General features: G+C 37.7%; 1 protein-coding gene across 1 annotated transcript; it reads left to right on the top strand.

Moving 5' to 3' along the window:
• The first annotated feature begins 974 nt into the window (after positions 1 to 974).
• OPN4 (opsin 4) lies at positions 975 to 20,332 on the top strand. The gene is made up of 10 exons (XM_070949162.1): positions 975 to 983; positions 2,415 to 2,551; positions 3,779 to 3,912; positions 8,480 to 8,683; positions 11,931 to 12,102; positions 14,150 to 14,308; positions 15,198 to 15,305; positions 17,546 to 17,720; positions 18,609 to 18,755; positions 19,943 to 20,332. The coding sequence occupies exons 1-10, from the start codon at positions 975 to 977 to the stop codon at positions 20,330 to 20,332; spliced, it is 1,635 nt and encodes a 544-aa protein (XP_070805263.1).
• The last annotated feature ends 662 nt before the right edge of the window (positions 20,333 to 20,994 follow it).

The following is a 20,994-nucleotide window of genomic DNA, read 5'->3' as shown; positions in this document are numbered from 1 at the left end:
AACTTGGCACAGAATCTCTCAGAGTCACAGAATGAACGAATTGTTTCCTGCAAAAGCTCACTCCCTGTTCGTTTCTCTTTTGTTTCCTATGGGAGGGGCCAATCACCTCCAAGGTGTGGCTTTACTCCTGAGTCGACCCTGCTTTCTGAGTTGTTCTTGCCTTCTGGCAGCTCTGCGCTGCGCACACTGGGAATGGGCTCCAGCTGTTCCTCTGCTGTCTACCTCCCTCTCTGCCTCCGATGCAGAGCCCTCATCCGAGCTTTCCCCAGCCCCCAGGACTGGCCCAAATTCCTCCCCAATCTCCTCACTGTCTGACTCTGCTGCCAGCTTTGCTGGCTGCCGGTGGGCCACAACAGGCAGCAATATGGAAGTTGCTTTACATTGCCTTTCTGGATGCTAATTTACAGCCTGATTTCCCTACCCAAGCACTGTTCTGTTTCAACCTGCTTAGTTTTCCAAAATCACTTCACCACCCACTAACCTTATATTTATTATTTTTATTTCAAAGGAAATTCATGCTTGATAAACTGCATTGGAATTTTCTACAAGAAATGAAGCAATATACAAATGCTTTTAATAATTATTGAATTAAACAATAATAATAACAATTCCTAAATATCTGTCCTCTGGCTCGTCTCAGTTATGATGTGACTATCGTGGCTCAAAATGCTAGTGTTACTCAGTTTTTACCAGTATGAGGAAGAACCAGTTGTTGCGAAGGACTTCGTTCTGCCAATTTTTGCACTTTGTGGAAGTGCTAAAAAGGAAAAGTAATAAATTGTGTAGTTCCATGATGGTTCCCAGAAGGGATAGAAGATGAGACGGTGAGAATTTCTGTGGTCCAGTATCTTTTTCTTCCCAGCTTCTTGTCCTTCAAAATTTCTATTAGCAGCTTTTCCCCTTGAGATTCTTTTCCCCTTAAAAATAGAGTTCAACATATTGGTAAAAAAATAATAATAATGGTTTTAAACCCCATGAAGCAAGTAAGCAGTCATTTTCTATCAATTTATTTTCTACATTAATTATGAAGTTCTTCCTCATTCCCCCATAACCGTGATGGCGAACCCATGATGGTGGCATGCAGAGCCCTCTCTGTTGGCAAGCGCGCCGTTGCCCCAGGTGAGATCTCCGTGGCGTTTCTTTCGTGAGCTTCTGTTTCCCTGCAAACGATGAAACAGAAGCTCACGAAAGAAAAAGATCTTACCTCTTGCTGCGCTGCCAGTGTTGGGATGCCCTGCCTCCCACCGGCCAGCTAGTCTTCGGGTCTCTGTGCACGTGTGCGCGCGCAAGTCCAGGCATGTGTGTGTTCACACATGTCACATGCACGCACATGCACCTTTCAGTTTGGGCATGCACACACGCACAGTTTGGGCACTCAGTGTCTAAAAGGTTCACCATCACTGCCCTATAACATACACCCCAACCTCTTATTGCTCCTCGTGGCCAAAGAATTGCAGAAAAGCAACCTTCAAATTCATAATATGTGGGGCAGTGAGTCTACTCCACCTTGCTGGTGCCAATGGAAGCTGCCCTTCTGCAAGGTGGTTACTGAGATGAACATGGACTGACTGTCAACAGGCTCAAGCAACAGATTTGCAACTAATCGATCAGCAGCGATATTCAATGTTGAACAATGTGAGGGTGTCTCCCAGAAACAACACATTGGCCTGACTTGTCCACCACCTGTTCAAGAAAATTTTACTTCTATCTTATCGCCGAGCAGTTGAATCCTGCTAGGGAAAAAAAACAACCACATAAAAATGATGATGTTTCCAAAGAACATTTTACTCCTGTTCTTTTCAGTCCTTAGCATCTAGTTGGGAGAGTCCATAATTAATGAGCCATGGTGGCACAGTGGATAGAGTGCAGTACTGCAGGCTACTTCTGCGGACTGCTGGCTGCCTGCTATTTGGCAGATCAAATCTCACCAGGCTCAAGGTTGACTCAACCTTCCATCCTTCCGAGGTGGGTAAAATGAGGACCCAAATTGTTGGGGGCTATAGGCTGACTCTGTAAACCGCTTAGAGAAGGCTGAAAGCACTGTAAAGCAGTATATAAGTCTAAATGCTATTGCTAAGTACTATTGCTATTGGACTTGGGATGCTCCTTGCTACTGATACAGTATCTGTCCTTGTTAAGAAAAATAATTCAGAATCTCACTTTTGTGCATAGTGAAATATACTGTACCCAAAGTTGCTAGTAGGTCTGGCTAATTAAATATCCCATGACTTGATCATAGAAATAAAGCATTGGTTGGCTCAGAGTCTTCTATTGGAATGCATATACTCTTCTATTAATGTGTGTATATATATATGCATATGTATGTATGTATGTATGTATACAGCATTCAATGTCTGAACCAGTAATAATGTTAATTTTAATAATACTTTTTTCTTTTGCTGTTTTACTTCCAGAACCACACTACGGCAAGTGGTCGCCCAACTAAAGTGGACGCTCCTGACCATGTCCTATACACTGTAGGCTCTTGTGTTCTGGCCATTGGTTGTGTTGGAATTATAGGAAATCTCCTTGTCCTCTATGCATTTTACAGGTATAGTTTTCTCAAGCTAGGGATAGGGATGAAGGAAGAGAGAACAATTCACAATTGGTGGTCTGTTCAGCCAACAGTTCTTCTGTCCTCTTTTTTTATTCTGCTCCCATTCAACAGTAGATTGGGTGGGATTAAGAGGGACCGATCTGTTTGTTCCTCTTAACGTTACAACCATTTATTTAGCGATCATTTGAAGTTAGAAAGGGATTGCAAAAAAGGGACTGGTTACTTTTTTAAAGTAACTGGTTATGACGTATAACACACTTACGATGGTTGCAGCATCCCCACAGGTTGTGATAGAATCTGGACACTTTGCAAGCAGGATGTACAGGCAGTCCTCAACTTACAACAGTTCATTTAGTGACTGTTTGAAGATACAACAGCATTGAAAAAAGTGACTTATGACCGTTTGTCACACTTAGAACCTTTGCAGCATCCCCATGCTCATGTGATTTACATTCGGATGCTTGTCAGCTGGTTTATATTTATGACAGTCATGTGATACCCTTTTGCGACCTTCTGACCCACAAAGTCAATGGGGAAGCCGGATTCACTTAACAACCGGGTTACTAATTTAAGAACTGCACTTAACAAATGTGACAAGAAAAGTCATAAAATGGGACCAAACTCACTTAATGAATTTCTCACTTAGCAACCTAAATTCTGGGCTCAATTATGGCCATAAGTCGAGGACTACCTGTATTTACCACATATCCCATACCGTAGTGTTTTTTGGAGTCATGTGATCGCCATTTGTGACCCTCTCCAGCATGATTCCAACTAGCAAAGTCAATGGAGAAGCCAGATTTGCTTAGTGACCACATAATTCACTTAAAAGGGCCTAGTGGCTCAGCAGACTGATAGCATTGTGATTAACACCAGCTGTCTGCAATTACTGTAAGTTCAAATCTCACCAGGCTCAAGGTTGACTCAGCCTTCCATCCTTTCGTCCCTGAAAATAAAGCCAAGCGCTTATTTCAGGGTTCAAAAAAATATAAGACAGGGTCTTATTTTTAGGGAAAACACGGTATCTGAACCCTACTATGCCATTATTTGCAAACAAACTGGTCTGTTATTGTTTTCTTCCTTTCGGCTTCCATTTTGAAATGCCTGTGTGCCATTTTATTCTGCAATATATCTGATGAATGGTAGTTCGTAACTATAACAGAAACTAACAAAGCACCTTTCTTCTCCTTTATATGATTGATGATGATGATAATGGTGAAGCAACAAGAGGCTGAGGACACCTGCAAATTATTTCATCATGAATTTAGCTGCAAGTGACTTTCTGATGTCTGCTACTCAAGCTCCAGTCTGCTTTTTCAACAGTATGCATAAGGAGTGGGTACTTGGAGACATAGGTACTTTCCCAATAGTTTTACATTTTCCAGTTGCATCAAGTATGTCCTTGACGTGTTATCTGCAAAAGGAATTATAAGGTTGTAGGATCCTTTATCAACAAGACTGTATTTTTTTTAAAACCATCCCTAACCTTTGATCAGCAAATTAATTCCTTTTTTTCCACCTCTCCCAGAGGCAAGGAATTTGTAATATGTAATGATTGCACAATGATCTGTTAACATGAGGAATGATGGATAACAATAACCAGAAGTCCATTTCCCATTATTATGAAGAAGCTGTATATAGAAAGATGAAATGAAATATAATGTATGAGATTCATATCTTTGCTTGTTATATCAATATAACATCTGATTCCATATCTTCTTCTCCTGAGAGAAGTCCTAGAATTATATTTAAAATGGTCCATTCTGACAATAAAAATCCCATCATTTTGTTCAGTACAGAAATGTGAGTTAAAGCAATCCAGTGGTTGAACAAATAACTTCTACTTAAACGTATCAGTGAAAAGGAATTCATTGTTCCCTAAGATAATTATTTTTATTATCAAATTGCTCTTACAGTTAAAAAAAAACACATTTCCTAACATTCAGTGGAGTGTCCCTGCTTTTAAATTAAGATCATTATTCTGCATCCTGCATCAATAGAGAACAATATTTGGAATAATAATTAGAAGGGATTATTAATTCAGTCCTCTTGTCCCATGCGAGAGTCAATTATTAAAGCATCCCTGACATACAACCATTCATCAACGGCTTAAATATTTCCAACATTTCTTCCTGTTATGGTTTCATAGTTTGGATCCATTTCCTGACATCCTTAAAACTGCTTCTTTGTAATCAGTTTTTCAAGGAAAATTGTGATTTTCTATAGAAATAGCCTTTAAGTATTTTAGAATTGCTGCATCTCCTCTGTCACTGTTCATCAAAGATGACATGCCAGATCTTTCAGAACTTACTCTCAATACTTAATTTCCAGTACTTTGATCATCCTTCTTTCCCTCCTTTTCATCAGTTCTATTTCTCTGATTTCTTTTTTTTAAATATGATGCCCAGAATAATACTTAAAGTGGGGCATGACTTATGCAAAATAGAGATGAAGTTTTATTTGCTTGTGTATAGAATTGAATAGAATATTTTTCAGTTGTAAAGTGATAGATAGAAAGATAGATAGATAGATAGATAGATAGATAGATAGATAGATAGATTATAGATGAGCAATAGAATATAGTAAAAATAAAACTTGAAGTTCCACCATATCAATCTACTTGGCATCAATGATTCCTAGTAATTGTTTCCAGAACTTCTAAACCAGCAAGCTAGAATGAGATCACACTTGCCCTAGGACAGGGGTGTCAAACTCGTGTCACGTCATCATGTGACATATCGTGACTTTTTCCCCTTAGCTAAAACAGGCCTGAGCGTGATCAGTGTGTGATGCATCCGGCCCGTGGGCCGCGAGTTGGACACCTCTGCCCTGGGAGCAATCTGTTTCCGAAGAGGGGAGCCCCCACAGTCATTGCACATTTTTGTGTCCCTTCTGTTGTACATTTTCATAAATGGGAAGTGCACAACAGGCATCCTCCGATAGTCTGAACTGAGTAAACAGGATCTGTTTGGTAATAGATATACAAAGTATAAGCCATATAGAACTTTATAGGTGAAAACCAGCATCTTGAGCTACAGATCTCCCATACTTCATGTCTTAAGAGCTGCATTGTCTTAAAATGATAGGCTATGTTTATGTATCATGGTCATCCTATGGCAGGGGTGTCAAATTCAAGGCCGGGGGGCTAGATCCGGCCCTTGGGGTGCTTAGATCTGGCCCGCAGGGCCGCCCTGGAAATAGCAAAGGACCAGCCCATGGTGCCTTTGCCAGCGAAAATGGAGCTTAGGAGTGCCAGGTTGGGAGCTTGGGAGGGCCCAAGAGGGTTGCAGGAGGCAGTCGCAGCTGAAAATGGAGCTCACAAGCCCGTTTTCGATGGCCGAGTGCTCAGGCCACCACCAGCACCCCCGACATGAGTGACGTCGAGCTGGCTATGCCCAACCTGGCCACACCCATCCCAGCTCCCTGAGGTCAAACACAACCCTGATGTGGCCCTCAATTCAACAGTATTTGTTGAATTAAACATATGTTTCAGTTGAGCTGTACCAGCTTTCTGAACTCTGGTGTGTTCCTTTGTCCTTTGGGTTGTTTTTAGTCCTGACATCTGGCTTCACTCTTTTTCATTGTGACCTCCTGATGCAAGTTGTCTTTCCAGGGTCATCCATAATTCAGGCCTATGCATTATATAATACAGTTTTATAAACCAGAACTTGCGTAATAAAAAAATTCATACATTTCTCAGTGACCTTCTCAACGTCAAAACCCAAAATAACTAAATTTTGTCCATGGTCATTTCTATACTTCCAATCAGAATTCTTTCAAATGCAGGTACTCTTAACAAACCAATTCACTGTGATTTTTGTACAGATAGTCCTCGACCTATGACCACGATCGAGCCCAAAATTTATGTTGCTAAGTGAGACAATTGTTAAATGAGTTTTGCCCCATTTTACAACCTTTCGTGCCACAGTTGTTAAGTGAATCACTGCAGCTGTTAAGTTAGTAACACAGCTGTTAAGTGAATCTGGTTTCCCCATTGACTTTGTGTGTCGAAAGATTATTTAAAAAGCAATCACATGACCCTGGGACACTGCAACCGTCATAAATATAAGTCAGTTGCCAAGTGTTTGAATTTTGATCACCTGATCATGGGGGTTGCTGCAGTGGTCGTAAGTGTGAAAAAAGATCATAAGTCACTTTTTTTCAATATTGTGATGAGGTTCATAGGTAAAGGTAAAGGTTCCCCTCGCACATATGTGCTAGTCGTTCCCAACTCTAGGGGGTGATACTTATCTCCGCTTCAAAGATGAAGAGCCAGCACTGTCTGAAGACGTCTCTGTGGTCACGTGGCCAGCATGACTAAACGCCAAAGGCTCACGGAACGCTGTTACTTTCCCACCAAAGGTGGTCCCTATTTTTCTACCTGCATTTTTTACATGCTTTCGAACTGCTAGGTTGGCAGAAGCTGGGACAAGTAATGGGAGCTCACTCCATTACGCGGCACTAGGGATTCAAACCGCTGAACTGCCGACTTTTCTATCGACAAGCTCAGCATCTTAGCCACTGAGCCACCCCGTCCCTCTGATGAGGTTCATACCAGGGGTGAAATGCTCCCGGTTTGGACCGGATCGCCCGATCCAGTAGCAATGGCGGCGGGTGGTTCGGAGAACCAGTAGCAAAAATCCATGCCCAGCTGAGCCGCACGATCATCAGAGGCTTTTTTTTTTTTTAAATTTTAAAAGCATTTTTTCTACAACCTTTTCAGCCGAAAAAATGCTTTTAAAAGTAAAAAAAAAAAAAAAAAGCCTCTGATGATTGCACGGCTCAGCTGGGATCTTCAGAGGCTTTTAAAAGCATTTTTCCTACAACCTCTTTGGCCGAAGAGGTTGTAGAAAAAAAAACGCCTTTAAAAGCCTTTGAAGATCCCAGCTCAGTTGCCTGATCGTCAGAGGCTTTTAAAGGCATTTTTTTCTGCAATCTCTTAAGGTTGTAGAAAAAATGTTTTTAAAAGGAAAAAAAAGTTGGCCACGCCCACCCAGTCACATTACACCCCCACCACCAAGCCACACCCACAGAACCGGTAGTAACAAATTTTACATTTCCCCACTGGTTCATACATTATGCTAAATTATGGTTTGCTTACTGAATAAAGTACAAATGAATTTAGTTCATGGATACACTTAAATATTTGGATTTAAGAAGATTGCAAAATGAGTAGGGCAATAATATACACATCAACAAGAATTTGTATTTGGAAGTTTTTCTTTATTATTATGCTATGCCTGTTTTAGGCTTACAATTGTTACATTCTCGGCTTTAAAATAGCAAGAAATGGTGGGGCCATTTTTCAGCAGCCATGGCCTCTGTCTAAGGATCATAAAAAGGAGACTAAAAGCTTTATGTATTTGCCAATCACCATGTTTAATAGATCTTAGTGGGTAGATTCATGCAAATCTGTTCAATCAAAATCAGACAAACCACAAAATGAATTAACGATCGACGTGACTTCATGGGAGAAATAGAAATCTAGGAAATATAAACTTTAAAAAAAATGTGAAAAAAGATCACATGGTATAGTTCTAGGAAGTACTACATGCAAACAACTCCTTATCATCTGAACTATGAGAAGTACACTGCTCAAAAAAATAAAGGGAACACAAGCAGAAGACATCCGAGATCTGAATGAATGAAATAGCCTTATTAAATACTTTGTTCGTTACATACAGTAGTTTTGTGTTCCCTTTAGTTGTTTGAGCAGTGTATAAACTACTGTATGTAAAGAACAAAGTATTTAATAAGGCTATTTCATTCATTCAGATCTCGGATGTCTTCTGCTTGTGTTCCCTATATTTTTGTGAGCAGTATATTTGCAGATTACTTTTTCTTGATTTTTTCCCACCCTCCTCCTTTCCCATTGCAAAATAAACATCTTGTGTTTTTGTTTTTGCTTTTTGTTTGCTCCAGGTTGTAACTTCTATGCTTTTTGTGGAGCCCTCTTTGGAATAACCTCAATGATGACCTTGTTAGCTATTTCGGTGGATCGCTACTGTGTGATTACGAAGCCTCTCCAGTCCTTAAAAAGAAGTTCAAAGAAACGTTCTTGTATAATCATTATATTTGTCTGGCTCTACTCACTGGGTTGGAGTGTGTGTCCATTATTCGGGTGGAGTATGTTATCAGTTTTCTTTATTTTTTTTTTATTTTTTTTTACTCTTGTGTCTACACTGTGTGTGTGTGTATGCGCGCGCATATACTCACTATGTTCTAATACTGCCTGCAATTGGGTTGTACAACAGCTCCCACTCTCCCGATCAAAATATTGGCTGTATTTGCAGATTTGTGTGGTATAAATCATACCGATGATATTGATCAGTATTTTACTTGCAAGCTATTTTGGGGGGGGGGGTTATTATACATTTCATGAGTGTGTATGTGTATATATAGGTATCTTGCATATAGGAGGTTTCTACAAAAATACATTAAAAAAACTCACACCATTTTTTCTGCTAGAAACATATGGCTACACGTTGCTTTCTTGATAAGCTTAACTGAGTAATTAGATTTTTTTTACTCCCTCTTTTATTACTGTATAAGAAACTCAGGGAGACAAATATACCTAATATTCCTTCCTCCTCATCCTATTTTCCCCATAACAACAATCCTGTATGATGAGTTGGGCTGACAGTGAGTGACAGGCCCAAAGTCACCCAGCTGATTGTTGATATCTAAAGCAGGACTAGAACTCAAAGGTTGCCAGATTCCAACCTGGTGCCTTAACCATGAAACTGGATCTCATTTCATATCGTTTTGATTTAATTTCCAAAAATGTAAGTGGAATTGAGGATTTATTTATTTAGATCGGAATAATAACATACACAGCAATAAAAATATAATTTAATTAAGTCTGAGAGATCATGTCAAGACTTTTAATATATTTCTTTTAATAGATGCAGCTCAAATAATTTTAGTGTGGTAATAAAATTGAATAAAAATAATTGGGTGACTGAAAGATCCAGATATATCATTTTTAGTAGCTGTGTTCATCTAGGTTTGAATAAGTTAGGTTAGAAAATTATTGTCTCTGTTGTGTTTCCACCAATTAAAATTGCATCCTCCTACCCTCCCACATTGGTGGAGAGAACATATTTTGCAAGTATCCAGAACCATATACTTTAATCGCTAATTAATATCTATCTAGTAATATTATTGAAAACTGGCTAGGGAAGAATTCATATCAAGGGATTTAATGACTCAAGACTAATTCTAAGCAAATCTTTAATTAGCAGATGCTGAATTTATCAAGAGCCTTTTAAATCTTTTTCCAGCATGAAAACATCTGGTTCTGGGTTAAATTAAGGGATTTACTGCAATATCTCTGTTTTCTATAAACATCAGCTTAGGAAGATGTACTTTTCTCTCTATTGTAACCTGAAGCAATAGGAAAGCATCCCACATTGCCTTTGCAATGTAATTCCATATATATACTGGTCCAAGCATGCACCAGTGAATCTTCTTGGCATCTTTTGAGCTATTCGTAGCTCTGCTGGGTCTGTAGATACAGTGTTATGTTAACAATCAGCCTTATAATTAAAACTGTACTGCACTAACTCTGTCCAGATGTTACAGGTTTTATTTCTCTTAAGCTTAAATAAGTAACGGCAAGGGAGTATAACAGTCAGGATCTCTGTCCCAGAATGACCCCAATTCTAAGGATGGTGGGATATTTGTTTAAGTTCCATGTAAGATTTTGAAACAATTCTGCATGATCACACTTCTTTTGGTTGCACTGCCATCAGAACAAAATCACGAAGGATTTTCACTAAAAGACTACCTTATTTTGGGGTTAATCTTATACTCTGAATGTAGCGCCCACTTAGCTTCTCAAACAGAGGTTTCAGAGGCTGAAAAAAGCATCAGAAACAAAGCTTCAGAAAACAAGTCCCCAAACAGAGCTTCAGAGGCTTTTTTTCTGAAGCTCTGTTTCGGAGGCTTTCAGAGGCAGGAAAAAAAGATTTTTCTGAAATAGTTTCAGAAGTTTCAGAGGCATAAAAAAAAAGCAAGGCACAGAGCTCACAACCAAGGAACCTGTTGCTAAAATTCACCCCTGGGAACAGCTGATTGGGGGTATTCCAGGAGGCTATCCACCTGCCATTCAGCTTTTTTCTTATTTTCCTTTTTTCTTCTTATTTTTATAAGGTGCGTCTTATACTCTGAAAAATACGGTATCTTCTCTGTATGTAGAATCTAACTGCAAATTACAGGATCTTACTCTCTATATCCAGATTTTAAGTAGAAGTTCTGTCCTGGGAACTCATAAATTAAAGTATAAAGCAATGTTAAAATAAAGTCCACAAATAAAACCTCATTTTAAAAAAAAAACTCTCAAAGCCAGTTTAAATTATGCAAAATATTTTCCATACATATATGAAAGCAAAGGATAAAGCCACTGGGAATAGAATTGCACAGCTAAAGGATCTGTTGGATCATCAACTAACTGGATGATCAAAAGCTCTGTTGATCAAAAATGCTCCTGTTGTATTTTTTAAAAACATTTATGAGCAAAGAAGCATTAGAAATTAAATAAAATTATTCCTTAATTTAGCAATTGCATTCTATATAGATCATCTACATGGTGAATATACATACATCTCCTATATTTTTAAAAGATTTAAACCATTTTGAACATAGAAGAATCTGAAGTGAAGTAAAATAAATCCCGTAGTTTAATCTCTGTGTAGTTTTCTACAAATATTTTTCTATTTTTAGTGATTCTGCCTTGAGGACTAACGTCTAAAGAAACTTTTAGACACATCTTAATTTTTTGTTTAAAGACTAGCATTCCGTAGGTGATATTCCATTTTTTAAAAAGAAACTTCTGTTGACTTTCTATTTGAATAAGTTCTTATTCAAATATAAGAATAAGTTCTTATTCAAATGGAAAAATCAACAGAAATTTCATTTAGAAAAATGGTTCTAGGTCTTGAATCTCATCTATGGGATGAATGTCTCTGAATGTTGTAGTCCAAAGTATCTCTAGGAACAGGTTTGGAGATGTCTTTACTGCAAACTAATCATTTGAATAAGTTCTTTATAAGTTCTGATTTAAATGGTCAGTTTGCAGTAAAGACATTCCCATGCCTGTTCCTAAAGATACTTTTGATTACCAACATTCAGAGCCATGCTGACTGACATTGATGGGGATTTTAGCCAATGCAATTACTGTAGAAGGCCTTCTGGAATGTGAAACTTCATAGTGCAATAAATTATTTCCTATTTCGGGAGTAAGATTTAAAGAGAAGATGAAGACAACTACATCTATTGAACAGTGTTGCAGTTTTCTTCTTAAATAACAAATTCTTACATCTGTTGTTACTTATTTTATGCACTATATAATAAAAATTTAATTAATATTTAGGTTCCTATATCCCAGAAGGTTTGATGATATCCTGTACATGGGACTATGTAAGCTATTCTCCAGGAAACAGAAGTTACACCATGTTGCTATGTTGGTGTGTGTTCTTCATTCCTCTTATGATAATCTTCCATTGCTATTTATTCATGTTCCTCACCATCAGAAATACAGGCAGGTAAGAGTATGACTGAAAAAATATAATTATTAGGAACTCAAGTACATTCCCATTGATTATAAGCTGTAATGGTGCATTAAGAACTGGAAAGAGATTCATATTCTTACCAAATTAATATTCCTCCATTATCAGTTAAGACAATATCCTATCACAGTATTGGCGAACCTATGGAACGTGGAACATTCCAGCACATGAAACCATCCCGCGAGGAATGCACGGTCTCTCTGGCTCCTCTTCCGTGTTCCTGTGCACACATGCAGGCTGATTAGCTGGCTGTCACATGCACGGGAGCGGCGAAACCCGGAAGAGCAGTGTTGTGTCGTGCATGCGCAGGCCGGCACCCATCACACGCATGCCTGATGGCCAGCTGTTTGTCGGGCACACGTCTGTGCCGGAAATTCAGGTGCCAGCTCACCGCTCTTCTGGGTATCGGCGCTCCCACACGTGCGAAGGCCAGCGGGGCTGCGCATTCCTCGTGGGATGGTTTTGCATGCCATTTCCAGCGTGCAGGCGGTGAAGTAAAAGGTTTGCCATCACTGTCCTATCATATCCTATCACACAGGAGCCACAACTAAGTGAATAAGAAAGTCTCTGCCATAGGAACATAGGAGATAAAATTTAATTCTAAATGGGGAAAACAATCCAGACTCTAAAAGTTGGTCAAACAAAATCTGTTGGCTGAAAACTTAGAGATGAAAGATCAGACTGTGATTCTTAGCTTGCCTCATCTTAATTTGAATGCTGAATGTATAAATTTGTATAAATATGACTTTTTTAAAAAAATTGATTTATATGCCGCCCTTCTCCGGAGACTCAGGGCGGCTTACAATGCACTAAGCAATAGCCTTCATCCTTTTGTATATTTATACAAAGTCAGCTTATTGCCCCCACAACTGGGTCCTCAATTTACCTACCTTAGAAAGGATGGAAGGTTGAGTCAGCCTTGAGCCTGGCAAGATTCGAACCTGCAGTAATTGCAGGCAGCTGGTCTTAATAACAGGGTGCTTTAGACCACTGTACTACCAAGGCTCTTTTATTAGTTTTGGTACATTAGGTAAGTACAGAAATGCTTATTGTATTGAATCATGACACCCTTGGCTTTTTTCAATATTTTACTTATTTCCGTTCCCTGTTCTTTCTTTTTTGTTGTTGGTGTTTTTTTTTAATTATACAGTTTCTTTCTGCAAGACTTTTGAATAGGAATAGATAGATAGATAGATAGATAGATAGATAGATAGATAGATAGATAGATAGATAGATAGATACCCTGTTTCCCCAGAAATAAGACATTCCCTGATAACAAGCCCAATTGGGCTTTTGAGTGCATGTGCTAAAATAAGCCCCCCTGAAAATAAGCCGTCCCCAAAAATAAGTCCTCCCCAAAAATATTTAAACAGATGTGCAGCCGGTCCCTGCCACTTCCTCAGTTAGGAAGACAGAGCTGGAAATCAGGTAAGCTGGCAAGAGGAGCTCCGTCTTGCTCCATGCGTCCCAAAATAATAAGACCTCTCCGAAAATAAGGCCAAGCACTTATTTCAGGGTTCAAAAAAATATAAGGCAGGGTCTTATTTTTGGGGAAACATGGTCGATAGATAATGATAGATAGATAGATAGATGATAGAGAGAGAGAGACAGACAGAAAGACAGACAGACATCATATCACTGATACTATTTAAATAACATTCAATACAAATTATAAAAGGAATGTTAAATAACCAATTATTGTTAGGCTTCATCCAAGCCAGCACACTATTTCATGAAGCCATGAAGGAGCACCCAACATCTTTCAAATCCTATGAGTTTATAACCAGTATTGTAAGTAATGGGTGACAAAGCTACATTTGCCATCGTTTTTCTTATTCTCAAGACTTTCTGGCATCACTTCTGAATAGCTAAACACAGTCTCCCCAGCAATTTAAGGGGGGGGGGAGTTAAAACTTTGGCGACTAGTATCATCTGCAGCGATACCAGGTGATTGATCCCCCAGCATGGCAGAAAGAATTCTTAATCAAAGGCCTGCTGTTTCCTCTTTTTTTTTTTTTTACAGGAATGTTCAGAAATTGGGATCTAGCACTAAACGGAAAAAATCAAGCTCACAGAACATAAAGAATGAATGGAAACTGGCAAAGGTTGCCTTTGTAGCTATTGTGGTTTACGTTGTATCCTGGTCTCCGTATGCTTGTGTCACTCTGATTGCATGGGCTGGGTAAGTAGCAGGTCACCCTCTCCTCAGTCAAGGGTAGAAAAAGAGGATAAAAGGAAAAAGTAATCCTGCCCATTTGTTCACTACACGTTTTGACAATTGTCAAATACGTCTCTCACTTAGTTACTTGGTGAGTGAAGCATTAACTATAGCAAGGGGTCCTTGGACTCTCTGAGCTTGATTGTTTCCTTGCAGACATTTCATTATGCAAAGTAAGTAACCCCATCAGTACACAGATGATATTGTCTAGTATGGTGATGAAACGTCTACAAGAAAACAACGAAGCTCAGAGAGTGTCAAGGACCCCTCTTTTCAACCCTGAGCTACAATATTCTCCTTTGTCAGTAACTATAGTAAGTATTGTAAGTATAGTAAGCTTTGCCAGGGCAAAAAATCCTGAATATTTCAGTTTAAATAAATACCAAATTAGAGGAAGTATTTTTTCCCCTGAAATATTCTTTACCGAGAAAATGCTGCATCATAGTTGAAAGGAATAATTCATGGTTTATCTTGTTATTGGCTTTTTCCCCCCAAGAGCTTCCTCTTCCTGCCATCTCTTTATATTTTTTGAATTGTTTGAAAAACAATATTGTCAAAACATGTAAAATATTTATTGTATGGAACCTTCTATTTTTAAAATATTTAAAAGCATATAAGAGACACACATGTCATGGAAAGTTTTTCAGTGTCAGTATCTCCCATCTGGCCTTCATATGTATCATAATTTCATATTTCCATTTTTTTCTCTCTCAAAACTCCCAAAATTAAATTTAGAAAAAGTCACTGAAGACATTGATATATGTGAAAGCACTGCAGCAGATCATCAAATATTCAACCATGTGCTTAGTTAAAGGTCTAGTGATTAATCTAAGTTTTTTTTTCTTATTTCTAGTTATGCCAAGATCTTAACTCCATATTCTAAATCTGTGCCTGCTGTTATTGCCAAAGCTTCAGCAATTCACAATCCCATAATTTATGCTATTATTCACCCAAGTTACAGGTATTGTAAATGCACTCTTAAGATACTACTTTTATACTCTGATATGTTTGAAATGAAATTAATCCACTGTTGGATAGAAGTACATCTTTATTTAAATTACTTCATTTCTGCCTGGATTCCTATGTTTTTAGCAATTTAACTAGTAACAATGTCTCTTCTGTCTGTACAGCATTTAAAAGAAAAATGAGTTTAAAATGTATAAATTCCTCATCAAAAGACAGTAACTCAAGGCTGATCATGTCTGAATTTATAAGCTAAAACAGGATGGACCAGCAAATACGTGAATGAGAGGGCTATCTATCCCCTAAATATCAGAGTTGTAGACTAATCCTGAAAGCTAGAAAAACATCATGGAAGAAGGCTATAACAGTTTCTATATTGCTGTCAAAATCTACCGGATGGAGTATGGAATCAAAAGGATTCCAGCTCAATTTTGTCCTTCTCTTTATCAGGTCAATGACATAATATTCCAAACTGATGTGTTCTAGGTATGTTGGCACCAATGATGGACATTAATTGACATACTGTTTGCCATAACTAGTAGAAGCATGATTAATGGGAAGAGGTACATAATGTATGGGGCAGTAAAAGAACTTCATGGACCCTATTTTCTAGAACTTGTATTTCCCAAAAGCCAGTTCAGTCCCAATTATTTTTGCATCCATATGCTAAATTGGTCCTAGCCGACAATTATAGCAATTTGGTATATTCCATTTCTTACTAACTTTTTTGTGTGTATGCTTGATGTTCACTACTAAAAATCTGTCTGGACTGAAGTAGGTAGTAAATATTGTTACATAAATAACATACATTTACAGAATAAATAAGTATTTGTATAATTCCTTAATCTGCAAGATTAATATGGATAGCAAAATGGATTTACCTTCCGCACCTTTTTGATGAACATAGCAATATACTATTTTTATTTCATGCCTAATCTTATGTTGTTGTTCCGGAAAGAATTTTTGCTTGCTTACTGAAGTTTTCTTTGCTGTCAGCTAACAGAGAATTTCATGTAGAGATTTATCTTTCGGTCATTTTGGCTGGTTCTGCTTGTCTAAGTGTCAAGAATTGAACACCTGATGCAGAATTGTACAGACATTAAAAAGAAAGATTAAAAGCATCTGCTAATATCAACTGACAGCTTATGAGTCCCAAGTTCATTGCTATATGCTGATTATGTTTGAACTCTGAAAAAGAACTGTAATATTTTATAGAAAGGCACATCGTTGTCTGTGTGTGTGTGTTCAAAAAAGAGTTCTTTGATTTTGATTTTTCAAAATCTAGACAGACTTCATTAAGCACGATATAAGAATTCAGTTCAACCTCAGATCTGTTAGGATTGCTGACAGCTATCAAGCTCATTATGTTTGCAACAAATTTATCTCCAGAACTATGTTTAAAATCATGAAAGCTTAACATAGAACAGAGAAGTATGCATATCCTGTTATCCTGGTATATCCTTTTACCTTTAAAAACTTTAAACATTATTGTTATTCATTATGTAATGAATAATTTAATTGTAATGAAAAAGGACATTTTAACATTATCATCAAATATCCCTTTGAAATACTAGTATACACAATGTGTAACTCATCCAAGGCTCAATTTTCTATTTAATTTATTGAAATAAGTAACAAAAATTGAAAGCAAGATATTAAAGTAGCAGTAGACAAAGAACTAACTTTATAAGATGAAATACTAGGATTAAGATTTTACACGACCTGAAGAATAAGGGAGTATTAAAATACTAAATTTCAAATTGTACTACCAAGCCAGCTGTCTAACTTGGGTCTAAAGGAAGAAAATAAATTTGCTGCAACTTGGTTAGTGATAGTTAAATCATCCAATATAACCCAACCAACCAATATAAATTCTTATTTGTTTATAAACAACGCAAACAGTTTTGTAAATTAAGAAAATGTCCCAGGTGAATTATATTTGTATTTTTGATGGCCATTATATTGTAGCTACAATCCTTGAATAGGATCATACATTTAACTAATTTAATTTATTAATTTAACAGGCATATAAATGTAATCATAAATAAATAAATAAATTGGCAGACACGAAATAAATGATAATTAATATGTTTTGAGACCTTGCCATGCATCTAGGTCAAGCTTCACAAAATAAGATTAAGTGAACATGAACTACGTATCTGTGAATGTTTCCGTTTGCCCAGTTGTGATCTGTTTCATTTTAGAATATCATTTCTTTGTTTGTTTTCTGCATTTCAGGAAAACCATTCGAAGAGCTATTCCTTGTTTGAGATTTTTCATACGAATATCCGCAAGTGAACTTTCCACAAGTCTTGCAAATTCTTCCTTCCGGTCTTCTTCTATGTCTAATCGTGTCTCTTTTGTGTCCAAGAACAAAAGCAATGACATTTCTCCCATTTCTGCTATGGAAAAAGTTAAGCTTGTCTCATGGAGAAGAGGCTGATAGTCTCTCAGATAAAAGCTTCAAAATCACCCTGGGCATGTCATGATTAATTATGCATAGGACACAAACATTCAGACTCCTGTCTCTTTCGTACAAGTCCTCACTTTAACCTGTTTCAAGGTTAATCCATCTAATGAGCATTTTGTAAAGAATAGAATAGAATAGAACAGAACAGAACAGAACAGAACAGAACAGAACAGAACAGAACAGAATAGAATAGAATAGAATTCTTTATTGGCCAAGTGTGATTGACTAGGCCAGGAAGGACTAGGGAAGACATGATAGCAGTGTTCCAATATCTCAGGGGCCGCCACAAAGAAAAGGGAGTCAAGCTAAGGGAGTCCAAAGCACCTGAGGCAGGACAAGAAGCAATGGGTGGAAACTAATCAAGGAGAGGAACAACTTAGAACTAAGGAGAAATTTCCTGACAGTTAGAACAATGAATCAGTGGAACAACTTGCCTCCAGAAGTTGTGAATGTTCCAACACTGGATGTTTTTAATAAGATGTTGGATAACCTGAAGTGTGGTGTAGGGTTTCCTGCCTAAGCAGGGGATTGGACTAGAAGACCTTCAAGATCCCTTCCAACTCTGTTATTCTATTCTATTCTGTGAAACGTAAGCCCTAATGTTGAGGTATCCCCCCTGTAACTGAACAATGCTAGCTTTGTCTTGTTCCAGTACATTATTGTAGTCTCTTATGCCATTCCTTTTAGTTCAAATAACCATTTTTTCCCACTTAGTCTGTCATCCAAGAAAAACACATAGCTTTGTTTCACTTTCTCCTTCCTGTCCCACAATACACTTTTTAAAGAAGAATTTTAATGTGACCAATGACAAATTTCTGGTTTCTTTTCTAGACTTGGAATGATGTAGAGCTTGATCCTGTGGAGACAGTCCATGCAAAATTGCAGCTACCTGAAAGTAATTCTTTTTCAACAAATGCAGAAGAAAAAAGTGAATTGCCCACAAATGCCCTGAGCTGTGTTGCACCAATTGAAGAAAAGGTTAAAAAAATCAGTATTTTCTAACATTGCTTTAAGTTTTACTAACAAATCTTTTGTGGCGCAGGCCTAAAGAGGAATCCTTCCATCCATCAGAACCCTATCCCTAACAAGAACATAAAAATCAAATGCCAAGATAAAATACTAACATAACGAGTAGCATCTGTAATAAAAGTATATCGTATGTTACCAAATAACAAAAATATAACTTAAGCTACTATAATATGTTAATTAACTATGCAAATATAAATCTAAAATATTGCAATTTATGAATTTAGGTAACACGTTACCTAAAACAGGCTAACTACACATAATTTTAAAAAATGAAATGATGACTACAATAGAAGATCTGCCCAATAATACTACTTTACCCTTTTATATTTAAATTTATCTTTTATTGATTTTAGTGGTTGTTCATCTTTTGGGAAGAACAACTTGCCTAAACTGGATCCCTCCCTATACTGAGGATATGGTGCAAATTCCAAGAACTATTCCCTCTCTGGTTCTCCTTTTCATTTTTTTCAGGTTCATAACTTAAATAGTTACATCCATCTGATTCCAATTCATACCAGAAATCAAAATAAAATGGTTCTTTTTAGCCTTTGAAGCAGGAACATGAAAAAAAAAAAACCTCTTTCTCATGGAAAGTGGAAGTTTTTGGCAATTGCTTTATGCATCTAATGCAGGGGTGTCAAATTGTTGTCCTTTTGTAACAATATAGATTGGAAGCAGTGCAAACAAGTGTCTTCGTGCCCTGATTAGTATTATTTATTAGAAATCAAACTAAAGCACAGAATTCCAATGAGAGTGATGGAGGATCTCAGTGTAGTCCTGCCTTACCACTTGGCCACCACAGGTACCGCTGACACGAGTTCCATGTCATGCCCATCGTGCCCCTCCCTCAGCCCTCCAAAGTCAAACACAATCTTGATGCAGCTCTCAATGAAATCGAGTTTGACACCCCATATAGGCAATTTGCAGCAGCAATTTTATGTTTTATGCTTTGTTAGACTAGAAGGGAGGGGATTGGTTTCTTTTGAAGCAAAAGCAATCTGCTCCTTGATTTGGAAACCTCTGATCCTTTTGGTAACACCTACTAGACTAAGAATATCAATGTGAGAACAGCTCTCCCATTTTTGATGGAAAAGACTAATATTTTTAATTTCCATTGCTTTTTTTTCCCACCACAGTTTGCAGTATCTCCCATCTGTCCAGAAGAACCACTCAAAAGACTCCTTAAATTAAATGCACCAGAACTGCTACTCTTAACCAGCTCCTTGAGAGCATCATCTCTTCCATTTGACTTGAATGCTAGCAGCAGAGGGAAGAGCATGGACACCTCTCAAGCAGAAATCCACGAAGACAAAATAAATAGTAGCCGGGATTCCTTGGAAACCCCCATTCTTCCACACATCATTATCATTCCTACCTCAGAAACCACTCTGTCTGAAGAGCAATCTTTGACCAAAAATATAGAAGAAGAAAACGTTAGTCTGTACTCTGCTCCAGACAAGAACTACCTGTTACTCAAAGGAAGGCTTCATTCATCTACTGGATCAGCTGAAATGCTTGTATCATAAGCTTGGCTGTTTCTTTGAATAATGATACCAAAAACAAAAATTGCAGAAAAGTTTAAATGAAACATTTCTTCATGCAATGTTGAGGTCATTTCTGAACTCTATGCACTTTGTAGAAGCTAACTGCAACAATAGGGGCTAAAGGCCCAAAGCACTCAAAGCTTATATAACATGATTGTCAACAGATACCACCTAGTAAATATGTTTATATAATTGGAATAAATGTTCATGTTTCCATTACTTTAACTGGAATGCTTAACATATGACTGTCCTATCACCAAATTCCAAGAAAAAGTGTTAAGAGCATATGTAGCTGCTAATTTTAGCCTGCACACAATTTGTAACTTAATTCTTCCTCAGTTCAGTTATCAGCTGAAAAATGATGAGTCAGAAGGACATGTTAGAGCAGGGGTCTCCAGCTTTGGCAACTTTAAGAATTGTGGACTTCAACTCCCAGAATTTGCTGGCTGAGGAATTCTGGGAGTTGACATCCACAAGCAAAGCTGACTAAGGAATTCTGGGAGTTGAAATCCACAAGTCGCCAAGGTTGGAGACCCCTGTCTCCAGGGAACATGCAGCTCCTTACAATCAGTAACTTGCTAACATTTTATCCTAGTAAAATAGTTAATTTGTCATCTGTCCTGAAATTGAAATGGCAACACAAA

Source organism: Pituophis catenifer, unplaced genomic scaffold, assembly GCF_029215685.1.
Source record: "Pituophis catenifer annectens isolate HBS135680 unplaced genomic scaffold, rPitCat1.0.hap2 SCAF_8, whole genome shotgun sequence".
NCBI classification, from domain to species: Eukaryota; Metazoa; Chordata; class Lepidosauria; order Squamata; family Colubridae; genus Pituophis; species Pituophis catenifer.
This window is presented reverse-complemented; position numbering and strand designations above follow the sequence as displayed.

Coding starts and splice junctions, on each gene's coding strand:
- OPN4 (XM_070949162.1), top strand. Junction 15,306..17,545: donor ATTATTCACCCAAGTTACAG/GTATTGTAAATG, acceptor TCTGCATTTCAG/GAAAACCATTCGAAGAGCTA. Junction 18,756..19,942: donor TTGCACCAATTGAAGAAAAG/GTTAAAAAAATC, acceptor TTCCCACCACAG/TTTGCAGTATCTCCCATCTG.